This window comes from Capricornis sumatraensis, chromosome 4 (assembly GCF_032405125.1).
Source record: "Capricornis sumatraensis isolate serow.1 chromosome 4, serow.2, whole genome shotgun sequence".
Taxonomy (NCBI): Eukaryota; Metazoa; Chordata; class Mammalia; order Artiodactyla; family Bovidae; genus Capricornis; species Capricornis sumatraensis.
Window position 1 is genome coordinate 80412177 of NC_091072.1, and position 26368 is coordinate 80438544.

Sequence of the window (26368 nt, forward strand, 5' to 3'; positions counted from 1 at the left end):
GGTATTCCATTTCTTTATTTATGCCATTAGTGAGCTCATTTCACTCAAAGCAGTATTTCTCCTGATATAAATTTGTCAGTTAGTTCTCTAATAAATACAGAGTAGCTATTTTGACTGTCAACTTACCTTTCTTGGCATGCCATTCAAAACCTTTTTTCTGAATAACTGGTGAGTTCATCAAAATGCATAAAGCCTTTTGTAGTGTTATGTTAATAATTAGAAAGCTTGTGGTAGATTATTACACAAAAGCACTCCAGCTATCTTATTCTTACTAGATAGCTTGAGAAATCAGCTTTCTTTTCCTCCTTCTGGAAATAATCTCAAAATCAAGTAGGCAGTCTAATCCTTGCTATTAGAAAGTGGCTCAGGGAAGCATAGTAGTTAAGAGCTTTCTGGTTTTACTCTGTTTTAAAGTGATCTACTCCTTATTATAGAGCGAGCAGTTCATATTATCTTGGGAGTCTAACTATAATGTCATCTAATGTGTGGAAAAAAGCATGTCTATTTTAAAAGTAACAAAATCACTGCAGATGGTGACTGCAGCCATGAAATTAAAAGACACTAGCTCCTTGGAAGAAAAACTATACCCAACCTAGACAGCAAATTAAAAAGCAGAGACATTAATTTGCTGACCAAGGTCTGTCTAGTCAAAGCTATGATTTTCCCAGTAGTCATGTATGGATGTGAGAGTTGGACCATAAAGAAAGCTGAGAGCTCAAGAATTGATGCCTTTGAACTGTGGTGTTGGAGAAGACTCTTGATAGTCCCTTGGACAGCAAGGAGATCCAACCAATCCATCCTAAAGGAAATCAGTCCTGAATATTCATTAGAAGGACTAATGCTGAAGCTCAAGCTCCAATATTTTGGCCACCTGATGTGAAGAACTGACTCATTAGAAAAGACCCTGATGCTGGGAAAGATTGAAGGCAGGAGGAGGAGGAGATGACAGAGAATGAGATGGTTGGATGGCATCACCAACTCAATGAACATGAGTTTGAGCAAGCTCCAGGAGTTGGTGATGGACAGGGAAGCCTGGCATGCTGCAGTCCATGGGGTCGCAAAGAGTCGGACATGACTGTAATGACTGAGTGACTGAACTGAACTGAACTTGATTACAGTATAATAAATGAATAAATGTTTTAAGTAATTTGCTAGTATTTATAGGAATAAATCTGGAAGTGTTTGTTCAGGTGTGTTTTTACTCCAGTGGCTTAGGTTTTAATGATCAGAGTTTCAGTGTCTCATTCCTGCATTCACATATTTCTTCATCTGTATTCTTCCTTCAGGACTCACATCTATCTTGTATCTGAGACACTTGTACTAATGCTAAATCTTTTTTATTGGGCTATGAGCTCTTGGGTATACTGCCATAATGACTAGCATGTTGTCTATGAGTGACTTTTGGTCTGTAGTTGTCAAGTGATTGAATAAGTAAAAGAAGCATGCTAAGTCTCATATCCTACATATTAAGCTAAGCTACCCTGTAAAAGGGATAGAACTGGCAAAGATTTTTAAATTTCTAGGAGTTTCCAGAATTCCATTTTATTAAACACTTTGTTCAACTTGCTGCTAACACATCAGAGAGAGTTTCAATTCTATGTTAAATGAGAAGTATCAGTTATGATTATATTATCCACATGCTTCCAGTCCTCATATCTTTCTCCAGAGCTTCTGGCTCATTTTTCTTTTCATCTAGCTATCACTACTAGCAAAATTGCCATCCTATTATACTCAACATTTTAAAGATGAGGGTTTCTGAATGTTCTTTAAAAGTATTTTTATGTACATGAAAGAAAATAGATACCTGGTTAAAAAAATCAAACATACAACTTGAAAAGCAACAGCTCCCCTGACTCACTTCCTGCTTACCTTCTATCAGTTTTTCTAAGAGTAGCTCCTCCCTGGAGCTACACCAAAAAATGGCCAGAGAAACTAATTTCTCATATCTCCCAAGGATGGCACATAACTAGTACCATACCTGCTACATGAGGGAGAAGTTCATTTATAGTTTACTCAGGATGCCTTAGGGCATTAGAACTTAATTCTCTTGTGAAATTCCAGTTGAGACAAAGTGCTAGAAGGGACTGCTTTCCTATTCTTCTAATATGTTTTTATGATGCTTTGTTTAATTGGTCCATTTTATACATTATTAGTAGACTTTTTGTATGATAAATGATGATTTATCTCCCTTGTACCACTGCCCATCTGTATTTCCTTTAAGTTACCTTTTTAGCCTTTACCAGTATATGTTTTCACCTTCATTTCTTGTTTTATCTACTAAAGATAATTTTTTTTTTAATTTCCTATTTCCAAATAGAGTTATATTCTGAGCTCTGAGTGGACTTGAAGTTCTTAGGAACAGTATTCAACCCACTGCAGCTAGTTTTCAGTGTATTGATGGTGTTTGAGTATTTAAAGGACTAGTATTCGATGAAATAATTAAGAAGTAAGTAGATGGAAAATAAAATACTTGAGAATAGATCTCTAAGGAACTGAAACTTTTGGAGACTGAGAAGATAAAAGCTGCAAAGAAGACCAGATATAGAGGCAGTGAGGTAAAAGAACTAAGACAGGGCTCTATCCTTGCAAAGTGAGAGGTTTGAGGAGAGAGTGTGAACTACTGATTGGTCTTTCACTACCTGGATTTAGTCCTTTATTTTATTGCATTACATCATCAGTAACATCTTTTAAAGAATACTGCATGGCGCAAAAACTTTCTAAGAAATTATGTCTTACAATATATTTATCTTGCTTTTATAGGTATTTAATAGTTTTGCCAAGCATAGAATTCTAAGGTCAAAATCATTTTTTATTGTCTTACCACAGTGAGAAGTGTCATGCTAGACTTATTCTTATCCCCTTTTGTGTAACCTGAAGGTTGTACATAAGGGTTATCTCCTTTCTGGAAGATATTAAGATTTATATTTTGTACTTATTGTGAAATTTCACAATGTGAGTTTAAATGTCTGTTTAATTTATTTGAGGTGGTGTTGTATATGGGGTCAGGGTTTGACCTCTGCAACTAGAGTATCTGGATTCAAGTAGCTGATCTCTCAAGTCTTATATTGCATTTTTTAAATTCAGCTATCATATTTTTAATTTCCAAGAAATTAAATCTTCCAAGGAAAAATTGGAAATTTTCTAGGGAACTAAATCTCCTTCTTATTCTTTGACTATTCCTTTTTTTATAGCACTGTATCCCTTATGAATGAAATATTCTTCCAAATCTATCAGAAACCATTAACTAGAAATATTTTAAGTTGTGTTCCGTTTATTATCTCTGTTTCCTTCAGGGTCAGTTTTTATGATGGTATATCTTGGTTATTCTGTTAAATGCTACAGTCTTTCCTCAAGCATTTGTTTCTCCTTGATTTCATGATAATGTTTAAGATTTTTTTTTAATTTTTAAATAAAAATTTTAAAATAAAACAGTATTGATTTATTTTTAAATAAAACAGTATTGGGTTTTATTTAAAATGGGTTTATTTAAATTGGGTTTTATTTAAATAAAATGCAGGGGTCTTTGTTACAAAGGATAATTCCTACATTAGCTACTTAGTTTCTGCCACACATTATATTTATTTTCCTTACAGAAGAACAATCCATTCTGGCTGTGGAGGTAATTACTTTCTTTCAGCAGTCCTCTTAGGTGGGAGGAGGTGGTTGGGTTGATTATTCATCAGTAGACCTTTAATTAACTTAAAAATTTCTTGAATTTGCTTCTTTTATTTATTTGCTTCTTTTTTGCCTTCATTTACATGTTTCTTTGTTCCTTTAGCATAATGTTTATAAGATTAGAGAAAGAAGATATTTAACAATGTTTTTAATCTTTCAGCTTTAATTAGAAATTTTGATGTACCCTTTTTGTTAAAAAATTAATAATATATGTTATATATATTAAATACACCATTACATTTATATTGTATCTTATACACATAGTGAACATATTTTTTATACCAGTTCTACTCCATTTAATATTATAATCAAGTTTTTGACATAAATATTTGAAGTAGGATGAGAAAGTGTCATCTTATCTTGTTACTGCATCTTAGTGAATGCTTTTAAGCTACCACCCCTGCTGTAGTTCCCCCTGATCTGGCAGGACTCAAAAGGTGACATGCTGAGCTTGCCACTTAGTTACTTGATGATACAAATAGATCATTCATTCACTCAGTAAATGCTTATGAACCTCTAAATATGTGTCCAGTACTTTGGTAGATGTTAGAGAAAACACACACACACAAATGCAGTCACTGCCCATATTTACAGACATTATTTTTAAGCTATTGTAATATTAAGAAAATTGGGGGCATGAAAACTATTTATTATAACTTGATTGTGTAGTGGTTACATATCAAAACTCATGAAATTGTTGATCATTTTTGTATATAAATGTTATGTCAATATAGATGGTTTTAGGTGTGAGGAAATAATATGTGTATCATGATAGCTATAATTAATAACACTGTATTGTATAATAAAAATTTTCTTAAAAGAGTACAGTTTCAGTGTTCTTACCTGCCAGGAGCCAGCCTGGGAGATCCCACCCATGACAAGGTCATGTGGAAGAGAACTGTAAGCAAGGCTTCAGGACTCGAGGGACTCCCTAGACCTGCTTGAGCATCTACCCCAAAACCAGAATCTGTCTTACTATTTTGTGCCTTTCACCAACTCTCCTGACGTACAGGGGGCCATACCCGACAACCTTTCTCTGGAGAAAATCAACTTAGGGCTCTAGCTAATAAGTCTCCTGGACATGAGAGGAATATTTCAGTTCAAACCCCCTCTGTTAGCATTCTAGCTTTGTTGGCAGGTTTATCCAGACTCTTGAAGCTACGCATATGATTGTTCACAACCTCCCAACTGTGAGAGGCACAGGAAGCCTAAAAATATAGAGCCTTTCAAAGAGTTAAAAGTTATTAGAGTAGTGCTGGTGTAAGATTTCATTATTGGGCCAATGCTTGTTGCTAAGTTCCCATATCTCTTATCCACTGTGCACCTGGGAGTGCATTAGTTAACATAGTTGGAATGTAAGAAAAACAAGTGTAGCCTTGAACTTAACCACATCAGACCTTTGAGCTAATTGGTTCTTTCTTGTAACTCACTGCACCTTTGCTCTGTGAGAAATGTAACTCTGTTTAGCATTTTCTGAGGCTGACATAGATTAGAAATATAAAGAAAAAAACACTTTGAGGGAAAATAAGTTTTCTGGTTGAGCAGCCTTTATCAAAAGAGAGTCATAAAATGTTCACAGGCCTCCAAGGCCAGAAGATAATGTACACAATATTGTTTATGGGAAAGGTATGCAGAAAAAATCCTGGTTTCAATAAAGACAAAACAGATGTAATGTTTGGGCTGACTCTGTATGACTTTGCATCTTTCATTTCCCTCTATGTACAAGTTAAGGTATAAAAGTCCCTTTTGAAAATAAAGTAATGGGCCTTGCTCACCGAAGAAGCTTGGTCACCCCAAGTTTTTCTTTTTTTCTCTCTTTCTTTCTTTCTCTCTCCCTCTCCCTCCCTCTCGTTTTCAGGCTGATCCCTTGGAACACAGAGGCTCTCTGCGTTCACTTTCCTGCCTGAGCTTCTAAGACTTTATTAGCTTTTTGTGTAAACCAAGGAATATCAGCCTCTTTCTCTCCTCTATTTTCTTATCTACAACATTCTTTCCTTATCTCTCTCTAAATCATTCGCCGACACTGTTTCTCCTTCAGGTACCCCTGGATCCTGTAGGGGCTGGACCCCAGCACTTACCAAAAATAAAAAGCTGATGGATGTGCTAATTAACTCAATGGGAGAATCCTTTCATGCTTTATACTTATATTAAATCATCATATTTGTACACTTTAAATATATTATCATTTTGTGAATTACACCTTAATAAAGTGGGGGGAAAATAATGTTAGTGTTAATAAAATGAATACCAAAAAAAAAGTCATTTAAGAATAAGCCCAGGCAAAATATATAGAAGACCTCCTTTTAAAAACCTATGGAGACCATTGAAGCTATAAAAATCATTAGAGAAAGAGGAAATACGTCATGTATATGGATTAAAAGTTTCAATAATGTAAAGAATCAGTTCTTGCCAAATCAGTCTGTAGAACCAATTCAGACTTCCCCTCACCCTATTTTTTTGTTTCGCTTTGGGTTTTTTGGTGAAAAATTCACAAACTGATAAATAGAAAACCCAAAGAGTCAAGATAATTTTGAAAAGTGAGCAAAAAGATAGGGAAGAATACCTGTTATGAGCTAGGCACTGTTTCTCCTGTGAGGAAAAGTTATTAGAAGATTACTTACTAGCAATTCAGTTCAGTTCAGTTCAGTTCAGTCGCTCAGTCATGTCCGGCTCTTTGTGATCCCATGAATCACAGCACGCCAGGCCTCCCTGTCCATCACCAACTCCCGGAGTTCACTCAGACTCACATCCATCGAGTCAGTGATGCCATCCAGCCATCTCATCCTCTGTCATCCGTAGTAGTCAACAGCAAACTATTAAGAGATAGAGAGTATTACTTCTAGGTCAAAAACAGAAAACTCAGAGAGGTTTAGTAAAATACTCACTGTTACACAGTTAGCACACCAAAGAGCTGAAATTCACTCACATTAGCATATATTATGAGACATCTCAGAGTATAGGCTGTTTCTGGTTGGCCAAGTTGGTCTTCAGAGGCAGCCTACGGTGAGAGAAAGACCAATGGACTTGAGAGAGTTCTGATCTGTGGTTTGACCTTGATTGCTTCTTGCTTGATTGTTTCTTTTCTTGTTTTCTGCCTGTTGGTTTATTTTTAATGATTATGTAGTGGGTTTCCATTTCCTTCTCCATAGGATCTTCCTGACCCAGGGATCAAACCCAGATCTCCTGCATTGTGGGCAGACGCTTTACCCTCTGAGCCACCAGGGAAGTCCTTAAAACATACGCACTTTCTAGAAAATCTATCCCTACAGTGCTTCCACTTTTATTTTCTAAGTCGTTTTTGATCCCTGGAGTATAACTGCTATTTGTAACTGCTATTGGATAGCTAAACAGTTTTTGGATTTTAGATTCTCTGTGCTCTGGGACAGCATCTTAATATCATCACTAGCTGGCTGCTCTAAAAGTAGCTGCTGAAAAAGTTCTAAGTGTTCCCAAGGAACTACAAACTAGTTCCTTCCTAAGACAGAATATGTAATGAAATCATAGTTTTTCATAAAATTCATTTTTAGTTTTTTATATAATGTACCTGCAGAGTATAAAATTAAGGCCCTTATAATCAAGAATAAATCATATGAACTTATACATCCTGTACTGATCTTTTTGAATACTCTTATTCTGTTGGAAAGTAATTTGTTCAAACTTGGTGGTTCTTATAACTTTTTCCCCCCTATGTCTGCTGTTCTCTGTGTTTCTAACTCAATAATATGAAGGCTTGTTTTTAACTGACCTAAAAAAGTAGGAAGAAATAAATTATTGGGGTTTTTTTTTTTTGCTATTTTCTGTTAATATATGTTATGTAAAGCATAATATGTATGTATCTGTGCATTTAGATATTCTAACTCACAGTAATATTTAAATTTGTGTATAGGTAAAAATCCACTCAATTCTTAAGTGGCGGATCAGATTTCAATTCTTATTAAGGTTTACAGAGTAACTAACAGTATACATACCATCAGATGGTTTACAATGCTGCTTGTTTTATCTTTCACTTTAATTAGAACCATGACCCAAACAAACATTCCTCCTTTTGGGAAGTGCATACTTTGGCAATTCAAGCACACTTTCATTTTCTACTTTCACCAAAGTAGAAAAGTTTTCATAAACATATCAAAAATAGCAAGAACATGAAAGTATGAAATAAAGCAATGTACGTTATCTGGCCAGCTTTACTTTGCTGTCCTAAATGGTGACAAGTATATAATTTGAACCATGACATATGAATATTTATACTGTATTTGATAAATTGATTCATGTTTTAAATGAATTAAGACATTTCAGTACGTAAGGAATTACTCAGTAATTCGTTCTGAAATGTGAATAATTGTTCCATGCTATATCAAAACTCTGGTTATGTATATGACATCTTAATAACTTTTGTCATATTCATATATTGTCTGTACCAATATATACTTAATGTGGTTTCTGTAATCCCTCTGACTTTTAAAATTTAAATACGATTTCACTACTGTACTGTTAGTATCACTTGCTATCAGTTTAGTCAGTTCAGTCGCTCAGTTGTGTCTGACTCTTTGCGACCCTGTGGACTGCAGCACGCCAGGCCTCCTTGTCCATCACCAACTCCCGGAGTTTACTCACACTCATGTCCATTGAGTCAGTGATGCCATCTAACCATCTCATCCTCTGTCATCCCTTTCTTCTGCCCTCAATCTTTCCCAGCATCAGGGTCTTTTCTAATGAGTCAGTTTTTCACATCAGGTGGCCAAAGTATTGGAACTTCAGCTTCAGCATCAGTCCTTCCAATGAATATTCAAGACTGTTTTCCTTTAGAATTGACTGGATGGATTTCCTTGCTGTCCAAGGGACTTTCAAGAGTCTTCTCCAACATTCCAGTTCAAAAGCATGAATTCTTAGGCGCTCAGCTTTCTTTATGGTCCACCTCTCACTCCATACATGACTACTGGAAAAACCATAGCTTACTATAAATAGAAATAATGCAGAAACATGAAATAAAATGTTTACCTATTATCGCCTAAATACCATACCAGTGGTGGCAGATGTGTCACATTTTAGGAAACACAGTCCTGTAGGATTGTAAATGCAGATTTTAATCAATTTATTTTCTTAAAACACAACTTACAGCAGGATCCTCTATGACCCCACCTCCCAGAATACTGGAAATAAAAGCAAAAATAAACAAATGGGATCTAATTAAAATTAAAAGTTTCTGCACAACAAAGGAAACTATAAGCAAGGTGAAAAGACAGCCTTCTGAATGGGAGAAAATAATAGCAAATGAAGCAACTGACAAACAACTAATCTCAAAAATACATAAGCAACTCCTGCAGCTCAATTCCAGAAAAATAAACGACCCAATCAAAAAATGGGCCAAAGAACTAAATAGACATTTCTCCAAAGAAGACATACAGATGGCTAACAAACGTATGAAAAGATGCTCAACTTCACTCATTATCAGAGAAATGCAAATCAAGACCACAATGAGGTACCATTTCACACCAGTCAGAATGGCTGCGATCCAAAAGGCTACAAGCAATAAATGCTGGAGAGGGTGTGGAAAAAAGGGAAACCTCTTACACTGTTGGTGGGAATGCAGATTAGTACACCCACTATGGAGAACAGTGTGGAGATTCCTTAAAAAACTGGAAATAGAACTGCCTTATGACCCAGCAATCCCACTGCTGGGCATACACACCGAGGAAACCAGAATTGAAAGAGACACGTGTACCCCAATGTTCATCACAGCACTGTTTATAATAGCCAGGACATGGAAGCAACCTAGATATCCATCAGCAGACGAATGGATAAGAAAGCTTTGGTACATATACACAATGGAGTATTACTCAGCCATTAAAAAGAATACATTTGAATGAGTTCTAATGAGGTGGATGAAACTGGAGCTGATTATACAGAGTGAAGTAAGCCAGAAAGAAAAACACCAATACAGTATATTAACACATATATATATGGAATTTAGAAAGATGGTAACAATAACCCTGTATGAGAGACAGCAAAAGAGACACAGATGTATAGAAAAGACTTTTAGACTCTGTGGTAGAGGGAGAGGGTGGGATGATTTGGGAGAATGGCATTGAAACATGTATAATATAACATAAGAAATGAATCGCTAGTCTAGGTTCAATGCAGGATACAGGATGCTTGGGGCTGTTGCACTGGGATGACCCAGAGAGATGGTATGGGGAGGGTGGTGGGAGGGGGTTTCAGGATTGGGAACTCATATACACCCGTGGTGGATTCATGTTGATGTATGACAAAACCAATACAGTATTGTAAAGTAAAATAAAGTAAAGTTTAAAAAAAAAAAGAAAATTTCAAGTAAAATAATAAAAAACAAACAAAAATCACACACAATTTAGATATACACTGTACCCAGGAAGGGCAGGAATTACTTCTGCATTGAGTATCCTTGTTTTCCCAGCACTTAGTACTTGGCATATAACAGGTATTCAATAAGGATTGAAAGGTAAATTAAAGAGTGATATATATTTGCTTATTTATCTTTTAAAATACAACTTAATAGTAACAGTCAAATAATAATACTCAAATTGTATAGGAAAATGCATTATGGCCAGCATATGTTTCAATTTCCAGTCTTCAGGGGATATCCACTAATATACTACATAGCATTCCTATTAAAATTTAATGGTTATAGATCAAGGAAGGCTGCTGAAATATAAACAAAGAAAAGTGGGGATGAAGCAGTATAACAGTGGTCCTGATGATTAGAATGACTGACAAGAGAAAATGAATGAGGAGTAAAAATTTAAATATATATCTGTGTCATATGACCTGACATAACCCTTGTGTGGCAGAAAGATAAAAGGGCTAAATAAAAGTGTACATGAAATGTGAAAGTTGCTTCAGTAGAGAAGGCTCTGTTCCATTAATAGTTACTTCCAAATCACCAATGCTAAAGAACAAATTTTTCTAAAATAAGGTACTCTGAACATCCCCCTCATGGCCTTCTTCCAATAAACTCACTTCCAAAGCTTAAATTCTAACCTGTTTTCTTTTGTCCATACACTTAAGAAATGACATAACCAATTTTATGCATCATTTGGGTTAGAGGAAAAGACCATATAAAGCTGAAATAAGTATAGCATTTTAGTCCCATTTATAAATCAGAGGATCATCAGTTAGGAAAGCACCTGAGATACAAATAACCTGTTTCATGAAACCTGTAAGGTCTTAGTAAATAGAAACAGTCCACATCAGCTGTATGTCAGGAAGTTAATGGCTAGCTGATTTAACCACTAACAATTATTTTGACAATAGGAAATACTGACAGCAGGAGCTGACTCTTCAGAAGAGGAACCACAGTGACATGTCATTCATTCATGGCTTTGAAATAATATTAAAATTTTGCAATCATATGAAATATTTATTTTTTTTGCTTATTACCTGATCTAAGAGAATGGTTTGTACCTTCTTTAAGTGAAGGATCTCTGGGTTTATCAAGAAGTAAATGAGTAATAACATTTTTGCCTCCTTTTAAAAAAATTTATTCTTTTATTCAAAGTTTGTCTCTTTCAAAATTGAACAAAGAAAAAGAGAAATTTTAAAAGAGAGTGAAAGAAATATATACCTCCAGAATTTGGAATTAGATGAGACTAAGAAGCAGTGGATATTCCACTCCAGCTCAACAGTATTTACTGCCTTCTCAGTCTCATCTAACTGAATTAAAGTGGACTGTCTGGAGGGAAAGAACTCTAAAAAGTACTTAGTCTTCCCTTCAACAAGGAAGGAAGGACGTTTTCATGATGGTCACTGCAACAGGAAATATGACTCAGGTGTTCATTTCAGGTCAGTTCAGTTGCTCAGTCGTGTCCGACTCCTTGCAACTCCATGAATTGCAGCACACCAGGCCTCCCGGTCCATCACCAACTCCCGGAGTTAACCCAAACTCACGTCCATCGAGTCGGTGATGCCATCCAGCCATCTCATCCTCTGTCCTCCCCTTCTCCTCCTCCCCACAACCCCTCCCAGCATCAGAGTCTTTTCCAATGAGTCAACTCTTCGCATGAGGTGGCCAAAGTATTGGAGTTTCAGCTTTAGCATCATTCTTTCCAAAGAATACCCAGGACTGATCTCCTTTAGAATGGACTGATTGAATCTCCTTGCAGTCCAAGGGACTCTCAAGAGTCTTCTCCAACACCACAGTTCAAAAGCATCAATTCTTCAGTGCTCAGCCTTCTTCACAGTCCAACTCTCACATCCATATATGACCACTGGAAAAACCATAGCCTTGACTAGACAGACCTTAGTCGGCAAAGTAATGTTTCTGCTTTTGAATATGTGGAAAACATTAAGAAAAGCCTGTTCTACCTTGGCAAGTGGAATCTGCAGGCATGGCAAGGATGTCAAGATGGATATGGCAGCAGATGATTTAGCAAGGTCTGGGGCAACCCCACGATGTTGTGATCACTCACCTAGAGCCAGACATCCTGAAATGCAAAGTCAAGTGGGCCTTAGGAAGCATCACTAGGAACAAAGCTAGTGGAGGTGATGGAATTCCAGTTGAGCTATTTCAAATCCTAAAAGATGATGCTGTAAAAGTGCTGGACTCAAGATGCCAGGAAATTTGGAAAACTCAGCAGTGGCCACAGGACTGGAAAAGGTCCATTTTCATTCCAATCCCATAGAAAGGCAATACCAAAGAATATGCACACTACCACACAATTGCACTCATCTCACACGCTAGCAAAGTAATGCTCAGAATTCTTCAAGCCAGGGTTCAACAATACATGAACCATGAACTTCCAGATCTTCAAGCTGGATTTAGAAAAGGCAGAGGAAACAGAGATCAAATTGCCAGCATCTGCTGGATCGTCAAAAAAGCAAGAGAATTCCAGAAAAACATCTACTTCTGCTTTATTGATTACACCAAAGCCTTTGACTGTGTAGATTACAACAAACTGGAAAATTCTGAAAGAGATGGAAATACCAAACCACCTGACCTGCCTCCTGAGAAATCTGTATGCAGGTCAAGAAGCAACAATTAGAACTGGACATAGAAAAACAGACTGGTTCCAAAACAGGAAAGAAGTACTTCAAGGCTTGTCACCCTGCTGATTCAACTTATATGCAGAGTTGAATACATCATGCAAAATGCCAGGCTGGATGCAGCACAAGCTGGAATCAAGATTGCTGGGAGAAATGTCAATAACCTCAGATATTCAGATGACATTACCCTCATGGCAGAAAGTGAAGAAGAACTAAAGAGCCTCTTGATGAAAATGAAAGAGGAGAGTGAAAAAGTTGGTTTAAAGCTCAACATTCATAAAACTAATATCATGGCATCCAGCCCCATCACTTCATGCCAAATACATGGGGAAATAATGGAAACAGTGACAGACTTTATTTTTGGGGGGCTCCAAAATCACTGCAGATGGTGACTGCAGCCATGAAATTAAAAGACGGTTGCTCCTTGGAAGAAAAGCTATGACCAACCTAGACAGCATATTAAAAAGCAGAGACATTACTTTGCCAACAAACGTCTGTCTAGTCAAAGCTGTGGTTTTTCCAGTAGACATGTATGGATGTAAGAGTTGGACCCTAAAGAAAGCTGAGCATTGAAGAATTCATGCTTTAAAACTGTGGAGAAGACTCTTGAGAGTTCCTTGGATGGCAAGGAGATCCAACCAGTCCACCCTAAAGGAAATCAGTCCTGAATATTAATTTGAAGGACTGTTGCTGAAGCTGAAATTCCCAATAATTTGGCCACCTGATGTGAAGAACTAACTCGTTGGAAAAGACCCTGATGCTGGGAAAGATTGAAGGCAGGAGTAGAAGGGAATAACAAGGGATAAGATGGTTGATGGCATCACTGACTCAATAGACATGAGTTTGAATAAGCTCTGGGAGTTGACAATGGACAGGGAAGCCTGGTGTGCTGCAGTTCATGGTGTTGCAAAGAGTCAGAAATGACTGAGTGCTGAAATGAGGCAACCCCATGCATCCAGAACCCAAACAATATATAAGAAGAAGGGGACACTCTGCCAGGCAACTTTAGGCATTACTTTTTCTCCTGTGAATGAGTAAAGAGACTTAGATGAGCATCAGATGTTCCCATATATCAACAAACTGAACAAGGAGAATAATGACCTCATAACATTTGGGATTAGTAAAAAACTACTGCAAGCAATATATTAGACTCAAGATGCATACTCTGTTTATTTAGCTAATTTTGCCAGTTTGAACCTGTGTCTACCTGTAAGAAGGAACAGATAGCTGGAAGTTAGGCTACCATGAACTTTTAGGTGACCTTGGTTATATCCCATTATTTCCTTTTACCTCATTTTTTTCCCATATGTTCAGTATACTGTCTACATATCAAGATCTTTTTTGAGGGTTGAATGAGTTAATGATATATATGAACCAATTAAAAGGCGACATAAATGAGATATATTTTCAAAAATCAGAAGCATATTGATGCAAGAATGCTATTGCCATATACTAGAGATTATGTTGATAGTAATAAAAGACTCTAAAATCTCAGTGACTTAAAGCAAAAAGGTTTATTTCTTGTTCTTACTGTATGTCCACCGCAAGACATACATATCATCTTCACTAAGGACTCAGGTTGAACTTCAGAGCTTCTGGAAATCACTGGTCATTGTGATGGGGAAAGAACATGTGCAAATCCACACGCTGCATTTAAGACTCTGCCTAGAAGTGACACATATCACTCCCTAGTTGGCTTCGGGAAGTCACACGGCAATCCTAGCTTGTGTCCAGGAGAAGAGCAGGAAATATTTGGCAAGCAGCACTAATGAGTATCATAGATGCTTTTCTTTTTCCGTTTTCTGCAGTTGGTGACTTTTGCAGCAGGGAAACTGTCTAGATGTTTGTCCTGTTATTAATCCCACTACATTCTTTCTGTATAGCTGTCAAAAACAGCCAAGTAGACTGCCTTTATTTTATATTTTCTCAGTTTTAAGGATTTGCTGGCACTGAATATTTTAGTACCCATCTAACAGAATATTTTAGTTTCTTAGAGAGAGAGGCAACAATTGTATAACGTCTCATTTGTGTTTTCTTTCCCAGACATCGATGAGTGCTCTGATGGCTTTGTTCAGTGTGACAGCCGTGCTAACTGCATCAACCTGCCTGGATGGTACCACTGTGAGTGCAGAGATGGCTACCATGACAATGGGATGTTTTCACCAAGTGGCGAATCGTGTGAAGGTCAGTACAAGGAAAAGACCTAGAGTTTAAGGTCTTGAAATTGAGACAGTTCAGTAAGACGTAATTAGTTGACATTGATTTCATATTCAGGTATTGGTGATTTTTGCTGTGTGTTTTTACAAGTGATTGGAAACATGTTAAAATCTAACTTTTGGTTCCTAATTATAATAATTAATTGATTTGTGAGTAAGTAATACTTGCAACAGCAAACTAGTTTTCTATGGATGCTTTGTTGAAGGATGTTTTTAGAATAAATAAACCTGTACTATCAGATAAATTTTTTAATGGCAGCATGTAAAAATCTGACCCCAAAAGAGGTAGAAAAACAGGTGAAAGCAGGAGAGAGGGAAAATGAGGTGAGAGAAAATAGGATGATGACATGGCCAAGAAAAACATGAAACATGCTTCTCTGGGCTATTCCTGATGTATCTTTTGCCTGGCAAAGTCAGATTTTTAGTGAATGTTGCAAGCAGAAGGTATGGTCCATGCTTTAAAGACGTCAATCTAATAGGAATGGAATTCAATCACATTATATTCAGTTATTTAGTATTAATTTTGTCTTATTTTCAGTGAATTGACAATTCTGCTCCTTTATATCCACTATTAAGGGGCATAAATTTTAGAAGGTGGACAGAGTAAGCGAAGCACAGTGAATAATTGCCAAGGAAACTACCCACACCAAAAGGGTTTGGCATGGAATTGGGAAACAAACCAGACCTCAAGAAGTCTTTATTTTCTCCATTGGTGTTTACACCTTCATCGAGTAACAGCCTGAAAGAATGATGAGGCTAAAATGACGCAGTCGATGAAAGCCTTGGAGAATCTAACTTAACAGTACTTGACGCATAAATGATGAGATGCCTTTTATCCTTGGGACTCTAGAGGTTCTCACACAAAGAAAAGTGACGCAGACTTGGGTGACAGATGCCAAGGTTCCCTGTGCGCTTTGCCAACAGCTGCAGAGCTCCGGACCTTGAACAGAGTGTTCATCTGGGTTTTTACATGGAATGGGAATGCTGCTGCCTTAGCAGGGGCTAAAACCTAGCATTAGCTGTGATCTGAAGGCTTTACCTTGTGCTTATGAGAATGCCGTTCAAGAAGCAGATCAAACCCTGTGATTCTGCCCTTCTCTGATAAACTATATTGCCTGTTTCTATAGTATATTGTCAGGAAGAAGTCTTCAATGCTGCTTTTTTTAGCATTGTCTTTTATTTTAAATTATACACATAAAGAATAAACATAAACTGATTATAAATAATTCAATATACAGAAATATAGAGAGCAAAGCTAAAAATGTGTCTTTATTTCATCTCCTCCTTTTCCCTATCTTTTCTTCTTCTGCTCTAGGAGTAACCTGGGTTTAATTTTGCTTGCTTTCCCTTTCTGTGCATCAGAATGTGACTAAAAATATATATATACCTCTGTTATCTTACTTTACATTTGTAACTTCTTTCAGTATCTTTTAAATTTATGACCGCATGTCTCAAGAGGGCTGTATTAGTTATCTCCTGATGCATAAAAAGTAACCCCCAAAGTGTAGCCACTGAAAATAATAAATTATCTCACAGTTTCTGGATAAGGAATCTATGAACAGCTTAGCTGGATTCCTCTGGTTCAGGTTTCTAGTGAAGTTACTCATATCAAGTTGCTGCCCAGAGATGTGGTCTCATTTCTAAGTCTTGTCTGGGTCAGGAGTGGAGGGTAAGGGAATCTGTTTCTAAGGTCACTAACAGGGCTTGTATCCTTAATCCATGAGCCACTCCACAGGGCTAGGGGCTGGCTTCTCTTAGAAAAAGCATTCCAAGAGACAGCATGTGCCCAAGATGGCAGCAACAGTCTTCCACAACTAAATCTCAGATATGGTATCTCACCACTTCTCCCATAGTCTTTCTGTTAGAAGCCACTCAGTAATCCAAGGAGAGAGGATAACCAAAGAGCATAAATAGTAAATGGTGAGAATTGTTGCTGGCCATCTTGTTAAACTACACGCTGCAAGAGCCATCAGCATTGTCCGTTAATTTCCACTGCAACTCTCTGATACAATCATGTCATAACTTCTCCACTCTCCTCACATCTCAGATACCACTTTTTCTTCTTTCTCTGTTAATTACTCTGCTTCTCATTTAACTGAGAAAAGAGAAGTACTTCACTTTTCCACCAGACATATGGTATGATATCCAGTAAATCATATATATGATATACACCACCTCGCTGGTGGCTCAGATGGTAAAGAATCTACCTGCAATGCGGGAGACCTGGATTCAGTCCCTGGGTCGGGAAGATTCCCTGGAGGAGGGAATGGCTACCCATTCCAGTATTCTTGCATGTGAAATCCCATGGAGAGAGGAGCCTGGTGGGCTACAGTCCAAAGGGTCACAAAGAGTTGGACACAACTGAGCAATTAACACTTCTACTTCCTTCCATACAGTAAATACATACTAATCTGGTGAAAATGACAAAACATAACACGTGCATTCATTAAGCGTCCAAAAGTAACAAGGAAAACTAATCATTAAAATAACACATGATACAGATGAATATAGGGAAGTAACGGATTCTGTGAAATGCCTACACAGAAAAGGCTTTTTGAGGAAATCCCATAAATACATAAAGAGTGAGAAATCTTATTCTTAAAAAAAAAAACAACCCACAATTCTGTAAAAATTCTACAACTATCTTCCTATAGAATTTATAATGATTATCATAAAAATCTACTCTTTCAAGGACAGTGTGATCTGAAGAATTCTTTTAAAAGTACTAACCTTTGTCATATAAAAGAGAACTAAAATGCTTCTTTTTAACAACTATCTACTTACTGCAATTTCAGTGATCTGTAGAATTGTAATATTAGCATTTAGAAGGATGCCATTTTAAAACTATGGTTATATCTGATCAAGTTCCATATTTCTGTTCTGGGGGGAAAAACAAGAAGCATTCAAGATGGACAAATCCACAGCAGTAGGTTTACATTTATTCTTAAGTATATAGTCATATTTGAAGATATGAATAAATAACTTTGTACTGTTGCACTACTTTTTAGACTGTGTAATCTACAACATACATGTTAATAAACTGCATGCATACAAACTTTAAATTATTTTGCTCATCCGTTTACCTTGGAGGTGTAGACATTTAATCCCCAGGAAATGTGCAAGGGTACCAATTTTCTTATCCACATCATCATTTCTAATGTGTCTGAAAATTTGTCTCTCTGAGAACAAGGCCAAGTATTTTTTTTCCATGTAGGAATATTGCATTTCACGCCCACATGTCCTTTTATTTAAAGCTTTTATTTCTAGATTAACTTTATGCTTGGTGAGGTGTTCTTGAACTTGTATGACTAAAAAAAAAAAATGTTTATATGGTACTATCTTTGAGTATTATGTTCAAAACAAATACTATAAATTCTTACCTTAAATCAAGGGAAACTATGAAAATGAAATGAATCTATTTCAACTCATGAAGTAGTTACAAATATGTGTATAGGTAGCTTGAGGTACTTTACCAGGCATCTGCTGTAAACAGATTTGAAGGAGGTATGGAGGTATGGTCACTGCTCTCAGCCTATAGTAGAGATGAAATATATATAGTAACAATTGTCATATAAGATAGAATGTGGAGAGTTTCTCAACAGAGGAGAAAAGCTACAACGTTGAAAATGATGAGTACATAAGGAAAGAATAAATTCAGAGCCATAAGGTAACAAAGAGAAATTATTTTCTGTTGGGGCTAAGAAAGGCTTGAGTATCTAGCTATCTAACGTTGTTTCAGGACTTAAGTATGATGTGATGTGCACCTTAAGACAGGGACAGAAAGTGCAAGCAGAGGAAGTAGTCTTAAATGCCTTTCTCAGACGTTTGAGCTTGATTCTGAAGGTCTATTTTTGAGAAAGGGAATGATTAAAGTATATCTCTACCAAATCCATATTTTGGCCGAGTCCTATTTTCTGAACTCCAGACCTGTATCTTACTAATCATCTCTACCTGGAAGTTCACAGGAAAGTATATTTCAGCATGTCTTACACTAACTTGTGTCTTTGCTTATTCCTGCCACCCACTTCTGTTACCAAGTCCAAGCTTGCTCTGCTTGCCACAAAACAGGTCAATAAATCCAAGTGACAAGGCGTTGAGGCAAGGAATATGACTTTATTCGGAAAGTCGACTGACCGAGAGGATGGCAGGCTAATGTCTCAAAATAACTGTCTTGTCAGGGAAGGAATCCATGTTCTTTTTATGGAAGCAGGAAAAAAAGCAATGAGGTACTAAAGTCAAAAGGCAGAATAGAGAGGGAAAGGCCAAGAGAACACACTGGTCACAGAAAACACTCTATTTCAACAACACAAGAGATGACTCTACACATGGACATCACCAGATGGTCAATACCAAAATCAGATTGATTATATTATTTGCAGCCAAAGATAGAGAAGCTCCATACAGTCACCTTATGCACACGAAGACCCAGGAGAAAGGAGCAGTGACCCCACAAGAGACTGACCCAGACTTTCCCATGAGTGTCCAGGAGTCCCCGGTGGAGACATGGGTCGACAGTGGCCTGCTGCAACATCAGGGGCACTGAGTGTGGCATTGCCTGCATGGGACCATATGAAGGAGGTCACCATTATCTTCATTACCTACACTATAGTTTGACTTCAGGTCAAACAACAGGGAGGGAACACAGCCCCACCCATCAACAGAAAACTGGACTGAAGATTTACTGAGCATGGCCCCACCCATCAGAACCAGTTTTCCCCTCAGTTAGTCTCTCCCATCAGGAAGCTTCCATAAGCCCATCCTTATCTATCACAGGGCAGACAGAATGAAAACCACAATCACAGAAAACTAATCAAATTGATCACATGGACCACAGCCTTGTCTAATTCAGTGAAACTAGGAGCCATGCCATGTAGGGCCACCCAAGATGGTCAGGTCATGGTGAAGAGTTCTGACAAAACGTGGTCCACTGGAGAAGAGAATGGCAAGCCATTTCAGAATTCTTGCCTTGAAAACCCCATGAATAGCATGAAAAGGCAAAAAGATAGGACACTGAAAGATGAATTCCAAGGGAGATCAGATAAATCACTCCAGAAAGAATGAAGAGAAGGAGCCAAGGCAAAAACAACACCCAGTTATGGATGTGACTGGTGATGGAAGTCAAGTCCAGTGTTGTAAAGAGCAATAATGCATAGGAACCTGGAATGTTAGGTCCATGAATCAAGGCAAATTGGAAGTGGTCAGATAGAAGATGGCATGAGTGAACATTGACATTTTAGGAATTAGTGAACTAAAATGGACTGGAATGGGTGAACTTAACTCAGATGATCATTGTATCTACTACTGTGGGCAAGAATCCCTTAGAAGAAATGGAGTAGCCATCACAGTCAACAAGAGTCCAGAATGTAGTATTTGGATGCAATCTCAAAAGCAACAAAATGATCTGTGTTTGTTTCCAAGGCAAACCATTCATTATCACAGTAATCCAAGTCTATGCCCCATCCTGTAATTCTAAAGAAGGTGAAGTTGAACAGTTCTATAAAGACCTATAAAACCTTCTAGAACTAACACCCCCCCCCCCAATAATGTCTTTTTCATTATAAAGGACTGGAATGCAAAAGTAGGAAGTCAAGAGACAGCTAGAATAACAGGCAAATTTGGCCTTGGAGTGCAAAACAAAGCAGGTAAAAGGTTAACAAGTTTTGCCAAGAGAACACACTGGTCATAGCAAACACCCTCTTTCAACAACACAAGAGAAGATTCTACACATCGACATCACCAGACAGTCAATACAAAAATCATGTTGATTATATTGTTTGTAGCCAAGATGGAGAAGCTCTATATGGTCAACAAAAATAAGACTGGGAGCTGACTGCGACTCAGATCATGAACTCCTTATTGCCAAATTCAGACTTAAATTGAAGAAAGTAGGGAAAACCACTAGCCCATTCAAGTATGACCTAAATCAAATCCCTTACAATTATACAGTGGAAGTGACAAATAGATTCAAGGGATTGATATGATAGACAGAGTACCTGAAGAACTATGGACAGAGTTTCATAACATGGTACTGGCGATGGTGATCTAAACTATCTCCAAGTAAAAGAAATGCAAAAAGGCAAAATGATTGTCTGAGGAGGCCTTACAAATAGCTGAAAAAAAGAAGAGATAAAAAAGCCTTCCTCAGTGATCAATACAAAGAAATTGAGGAAACAATAGAATGGGAAACATTAGAGATCTCTTCAAGAAAATGAGACATAAAGGGAACATTTCATGTAAACACAGGCACATAAAGGACAGAAACAATATTAAGAAGCAGAAGATATTAAGAAGAGGTGGCAAGAATGCACAGAACTATACAAAAAAGATCTTCATGACTCAGATAACAATGATGGTGTGATCACTCACCTAGAGCCAGACATCCTGGAGTGTAAAGTCAAGTGGGCTTTAGAAAGCATCACTACAAACAAAGCTAGTGGAGGTGATAGAATTCCAGCTGAACTATTTCAAATTCTAAAAGATGATGCTTTGAAAGTGCTGCATTCAGTATGCCAGGAAATTTGGAAAACTCAGCAGTGGCCCCAGGACTGGAAAAAGGTCCGTTTTCATTCCAATCCCAAAGAAAGGCAATGCCAAAGAATGTTCAAACTATTGCACAATTGTACTCATTTAGCCTACTAGCAACATGATGCTCAAAATACTTCAAGCTAGGCTTCAACAGTATGTAAACAGAAGGAAAGGCAATGAGTAAGTAAAGTAAAAAATAGCCATCAGTCTTACAAAACATCACTGAGAATGGCAAGCATCAGGGAAAGAAAGTAAAATTGTTAGTCGCTCAGTCGTGTCTGATTCTCTGCAACCCCGTGGGCTGTAGCCCACCAGTCTAATCTGTCCATAGAATTTTCCAGGCTAAAATCCTGGAGTGGGTTGCCATTTCCTTCTCCAGGGAATCAGGGAAGGGATGTGTTAATCTCACAGGGTCTGATTCTCTGTGAGCTGAACAAAGGCACTTTAGTTTAACAGACAGAGGCAGGACCTCTTAGATAGGCCATTATTGAATGATTATGATAACAGCAAGGTAAAGCAAGTCAAAAGCAGAGACATTACTTTGCCAACAAAGGTCCTTCTAGTCAAGGCTATGGTTTTTCCAGTAGTCATGTATGGATGTGAGAGTTGGACTGTGAAAAAGGCTGAGTGCCGAAGAATAGATGCTTTTGTATTGTGGTGTTGGAGAAGACTCATGAGAATCCCTTGGACTGCAAGGAGATCCGACTAGTCCATTCTAAAGGAGATCAGTCCTGGGATTTCTTTGGAAGAAATGATGCTAAAGCTGAAACTCCAATACTTTGGCCACCTCATGCGAAGAGTTGACTCATTGGAAAAGACTCTGATGCTGGGAGGGATTGGGGGCAGGAGGAGAAGGGGACAACAGAGGATGAGATGGCTGGATGGCATCACAGACTCGAAGGACCTGAGTTTGAGTGGACTCCGGGAGTTGGTGATGGACAGGGGGGCATGGCGTGCTGCAATTCATGGGGTCGCAAAGAGTCGGACACGACTCAGTGACTGAACTGACTGACTGACTGAAAGCAAGTCAAGGAAATAGTTCCAACATGGAGTCAGAATTGGTTCTTCTCTGCAACATTACCACTCCCTATCAAAATCTTGCTCTTCATTATGTAAATAGCATCTACCAAATTTTCCAAGCCAGAAATCTAATCATTCACGTCCATTGAGTCGGTGATGCTATCTAACCATCTCATCCTGTGTTGCCCCCTTCTCCTCTTGCCTTCAATGGTTCCTAGCATCAGGGTCTTTGCCAATGAGTTGGCTCTTCCCATCAGGTGGCCAAAGTATTAGAGCTTCAGCATACTAGTGTGATAGGAAGCAAGTAAATGAAATTTGTCAGGGAGAGGGAAGGACCTGTGTCAGAAACTGCTGTCAGCTGAAGACAGGAACTGAGACTTGACCACTGGCTTTGACAACATTATTTCTCTAATCACTCACTAAAGAAATAATATTTTTAAGTAGGAATTTCTATATATTATAGTATAATTTTCAAAGCAGAATATACACTCTTTATGTATATGTAATGTAGGAATCTTACAATAAAACTGTATATAAAAATAAATTCCAAAATTTTATACTATCATTCAATTGAGAATAGTTTCTGCACTGAGAAACCCAGTATAGATAATAAGCAAGAAAGGTAAGGTAAGTTCAAACTAATTCAAATCTCATCGGATAGCAAAAGGTAAGAGTTAGTCCATTATGATGTTTCTGCTTAAATATTAATATTTCTCAGGTATGACAAGTACATGCCAACCATTGTTGTAAAGCAACTTTTTATTCTATTTCTTTATTGTTAATATACTTTGAGTACATATTCTCTTTGCACCTAAAAATATTTTCTTCATCTGCTGCATCAAATCCAAGGACTTTCTCTGCTTTTAACCAAACAAACAAACTTGTTAGTAGAAATTTTATTTTATATGTCAGACAAAATAAAATGATTGTTCAAGTACAGCCATTGCCATTAATGGAATAATGTCCTTATATTAGCAGATATTTAAAGAGTGAAATATATAAAACATATATACATGTAATGGATATTAAAAGATATATTAAGAGGTATTAGTAGAGACTGTGGTCAGAGAGACCAAACAACTATGATTAGTGGTATTGTTTTTGCTCCCTATAATTGCTAATTATAAGAATATTTAATGGAGACAAATATCAACTCTGAGGATACTTTATTATTCCAAATAGAGCAAATATAGACCTGCTATATAAAGTTCATTTCCTTACCAAGAGAAAAAATTTTTTGGATTTGATATACACATATATATCTGATATATAGATGTATTTATTAATACAATTATATAAATGTATTTTTTAAGATTTTCATGTATTCTCTTGCTGTTATTTTTTTTATCATGATCTTTTTTATACAGTATTATCCTTGACAAATCAACCTATAATAAATTTTACTAGAGCTGTAATAGAAATCTTTTCAGCTATCCTCTCAATTCATTGGTTTTGTTGATATGAGAACTAATAAAAATCAAAGTACCTAGAAATAATCATGTAACTTATTGTCAGGAATGCATATATGATAGAACTTAAATATTTAGAAATAGAAATGTGGCTAAAATATAATCTTGACTAGTTTACTTCCTCTACAATGTTGAAATCAAACCATTTAAGGAAGATAGTTACTAAATCCTATAATTTTGAAGGAAAATCAGTGTACATTCTGCTGGTTAAAAGCTATACATTCCATTTTCTCTCCATCCCACTTTTCCTGCTGTGATTTAGTTCTTTTCTCTTGACCTTTGCTCAGATGAAATAGGAAATAACTCCTTACTGCCACTCATACAATATCCCTGGAATGATTTTGGCTTATGACCTTTAAACGATGGGATAAATAAAATGAATCACATCTCTTCGCTTGGACCTGATCTGTGGGTCAACATATGTTTGCTTTTCATCTGTATGAAAATGCTTTAGGCTATGATTGACATGGAGTAGGTGAAGTCAGGTGAAGAATGGGCAGGTGCCAAATGAGTCAGGCAGGAGATGAAATGATGATATGAAATGGGAAAGCTGAGAAGTGGGGAATTCTTTGTAAGGGATGCTGATTGCTTGTGATCACTTGCCTTTCCATGGTTGAAGGGCAGGGTGTAAGGACAGTGTGCAAATGCCTGGACCATTAATCGCCGAACACCTGCGCAGAATGCTGGAAAGAGCTTACCTGACAGTGACATGGCTGTGAGAAGAGGGCTTGAAACTGAATGAAAATGCCTCATTGTTTCCATAGCATTTCATCCCCCATGAAGAAGGGATTTTTCTGGAAGCACCTTTTTAACACTATGATTTTGCCAATTAAAAAAACATAGGCACTTTTAGAATTTCCACTGCCAAACTGTTTGATATGTTGAGTCCTATCCTTAACTTTAAAAAAAATATATGTGTTTCATAAAGCTTAATGGTACTTACAGAGATATAAAAGTTGCATATCTAGCCAAGGTTATTTGGTGTTTGAAATCAAGTATGATATTTTCCTGTGAAATCCCAAGATTATTAACATTGCTTTAGTCAGCATTAATAGGAAATACATGCCAGTAAGATGAAAATTAATTTACAGTTGAATGCTTTATGTCAGGAGACAATTTGCCTGATCACAGTTATTTGAAACAGAGCATATTCTAAGCACATCGCCTGCTGCTTTTTCTCGGCTGTAGATATTGACGAGTGTGGGACCGGGAGGCACAGCTGTGCCAATGACACCATTTGCTTTAACTTGGATGGTGGATATGATTGCCGATGTCCTCATGGAAAGAACTGCACAGGGGATTGCATCCACGATGGAAAAATTAAGCACAACGGTCAGATTTGGGTGCTGGAAAATGACCGGTGTTCCGTGTGTTCATGTCAGGTTCGTATAAACAAAACATTGCAACCATTTTTATCAAGATGTAATTTGCATGTATTTCAAGTGTACGGCTTGATAAACAAATGCATACATCTGATTAACCTCTGCACAATTAATATAACATAACATTTTCACCTATGCAAACTAGCTGACCTCTGCCCTTTCTTAACCCTATAGCCCCAGACACAAGTAAACAGTTTCCTGTTTCTATAGATTAGATTTGTATTTTCTACAGCCTCGTGTAAGTGGAATCATATAACACAGTTGGCCTTCCATATCTGCAGGAACCACATTCATGGATTCAGCCAACTGTGGATCAAAAATACTTGAGGAAAAAAAATTCCAGAAAGTTCTGAAAAGCAAAACTTTCATTTTCCAGACCCCAGCAACTTTTTACATAATTTTATATTATATTAGATATTATAAGTAATCTAGAAATAATTTAAAGTATATGGAAGATTATGTATAGGTTATATGTAAATACTGCCATTTTATATAAGCGACTTGAGCATCCATGGATTTTGGTATCCACCTGCAACCTGGAAATAATCCCCCAGGTATATGAGATGAAAACTGTCCTTATTCTTTTGTGTCTGACATTTGTCTCAGCATTATGCTTTGACACTCAATTATATTCATTACCTGTATAAGTAACCCATCCTCTTTTATTACTGAATAGTATTCCTTTGTACAGAAATACCACAATGTGTTTATCTATTCAATGATAAAATTTTGATTCTAACTAGGCTAATGTTTTTATAGTCACAATATCATATTTGAATGAATGCATAAATGAAGCCAGAATGAACATACTATGGCCTGCAAGTGAAAAAACACCTATTGGGTTATATTTCAGTTTTAGAGAGGTGTTCTATGTACCCAGTTGATAATAGAAATTTAAATTGTAGTTAGATAATAATACCAAGGACTCAACTATTATTAAGAAATTGATAACAGCTTGTACAAATTATAAGGTTAACATATCTATAAACTTAATAATATGTAAAACTTGATGACTACCTACCAAATATAAACATACAATCCCTTACACAGGACAGACTTTAGT

The 26368-nt window shown here is 37.0% G+C and overlaps 1 protein-coding gene across 1 annotated transcript in view; it reads left to right on the plus strand.

Moving 5' to 3' along the window:
• NELL2 (neural EGFL like 2) overlaps nucleotides 1-26368 on the plus strand; it is a 388326-nt gene that overhangs the window by 349706 nt on the left and 12252 nt on the right. Inside the window, exons 17-18 of the mRNA XM_068970314.1 lie at nucleotides 14737-14877; nucleotides 25112-25305. Of these exons, the coding sequence (XP_068826415.1) occupies nucleotides 14737-14877; nucleotides 25112-25305 (335 nt within the window). The remainder of the gene's footprint in view (nucleotides 1-14736; nucleotides 14878-25111; nucleotides 25306-26368) is intronic.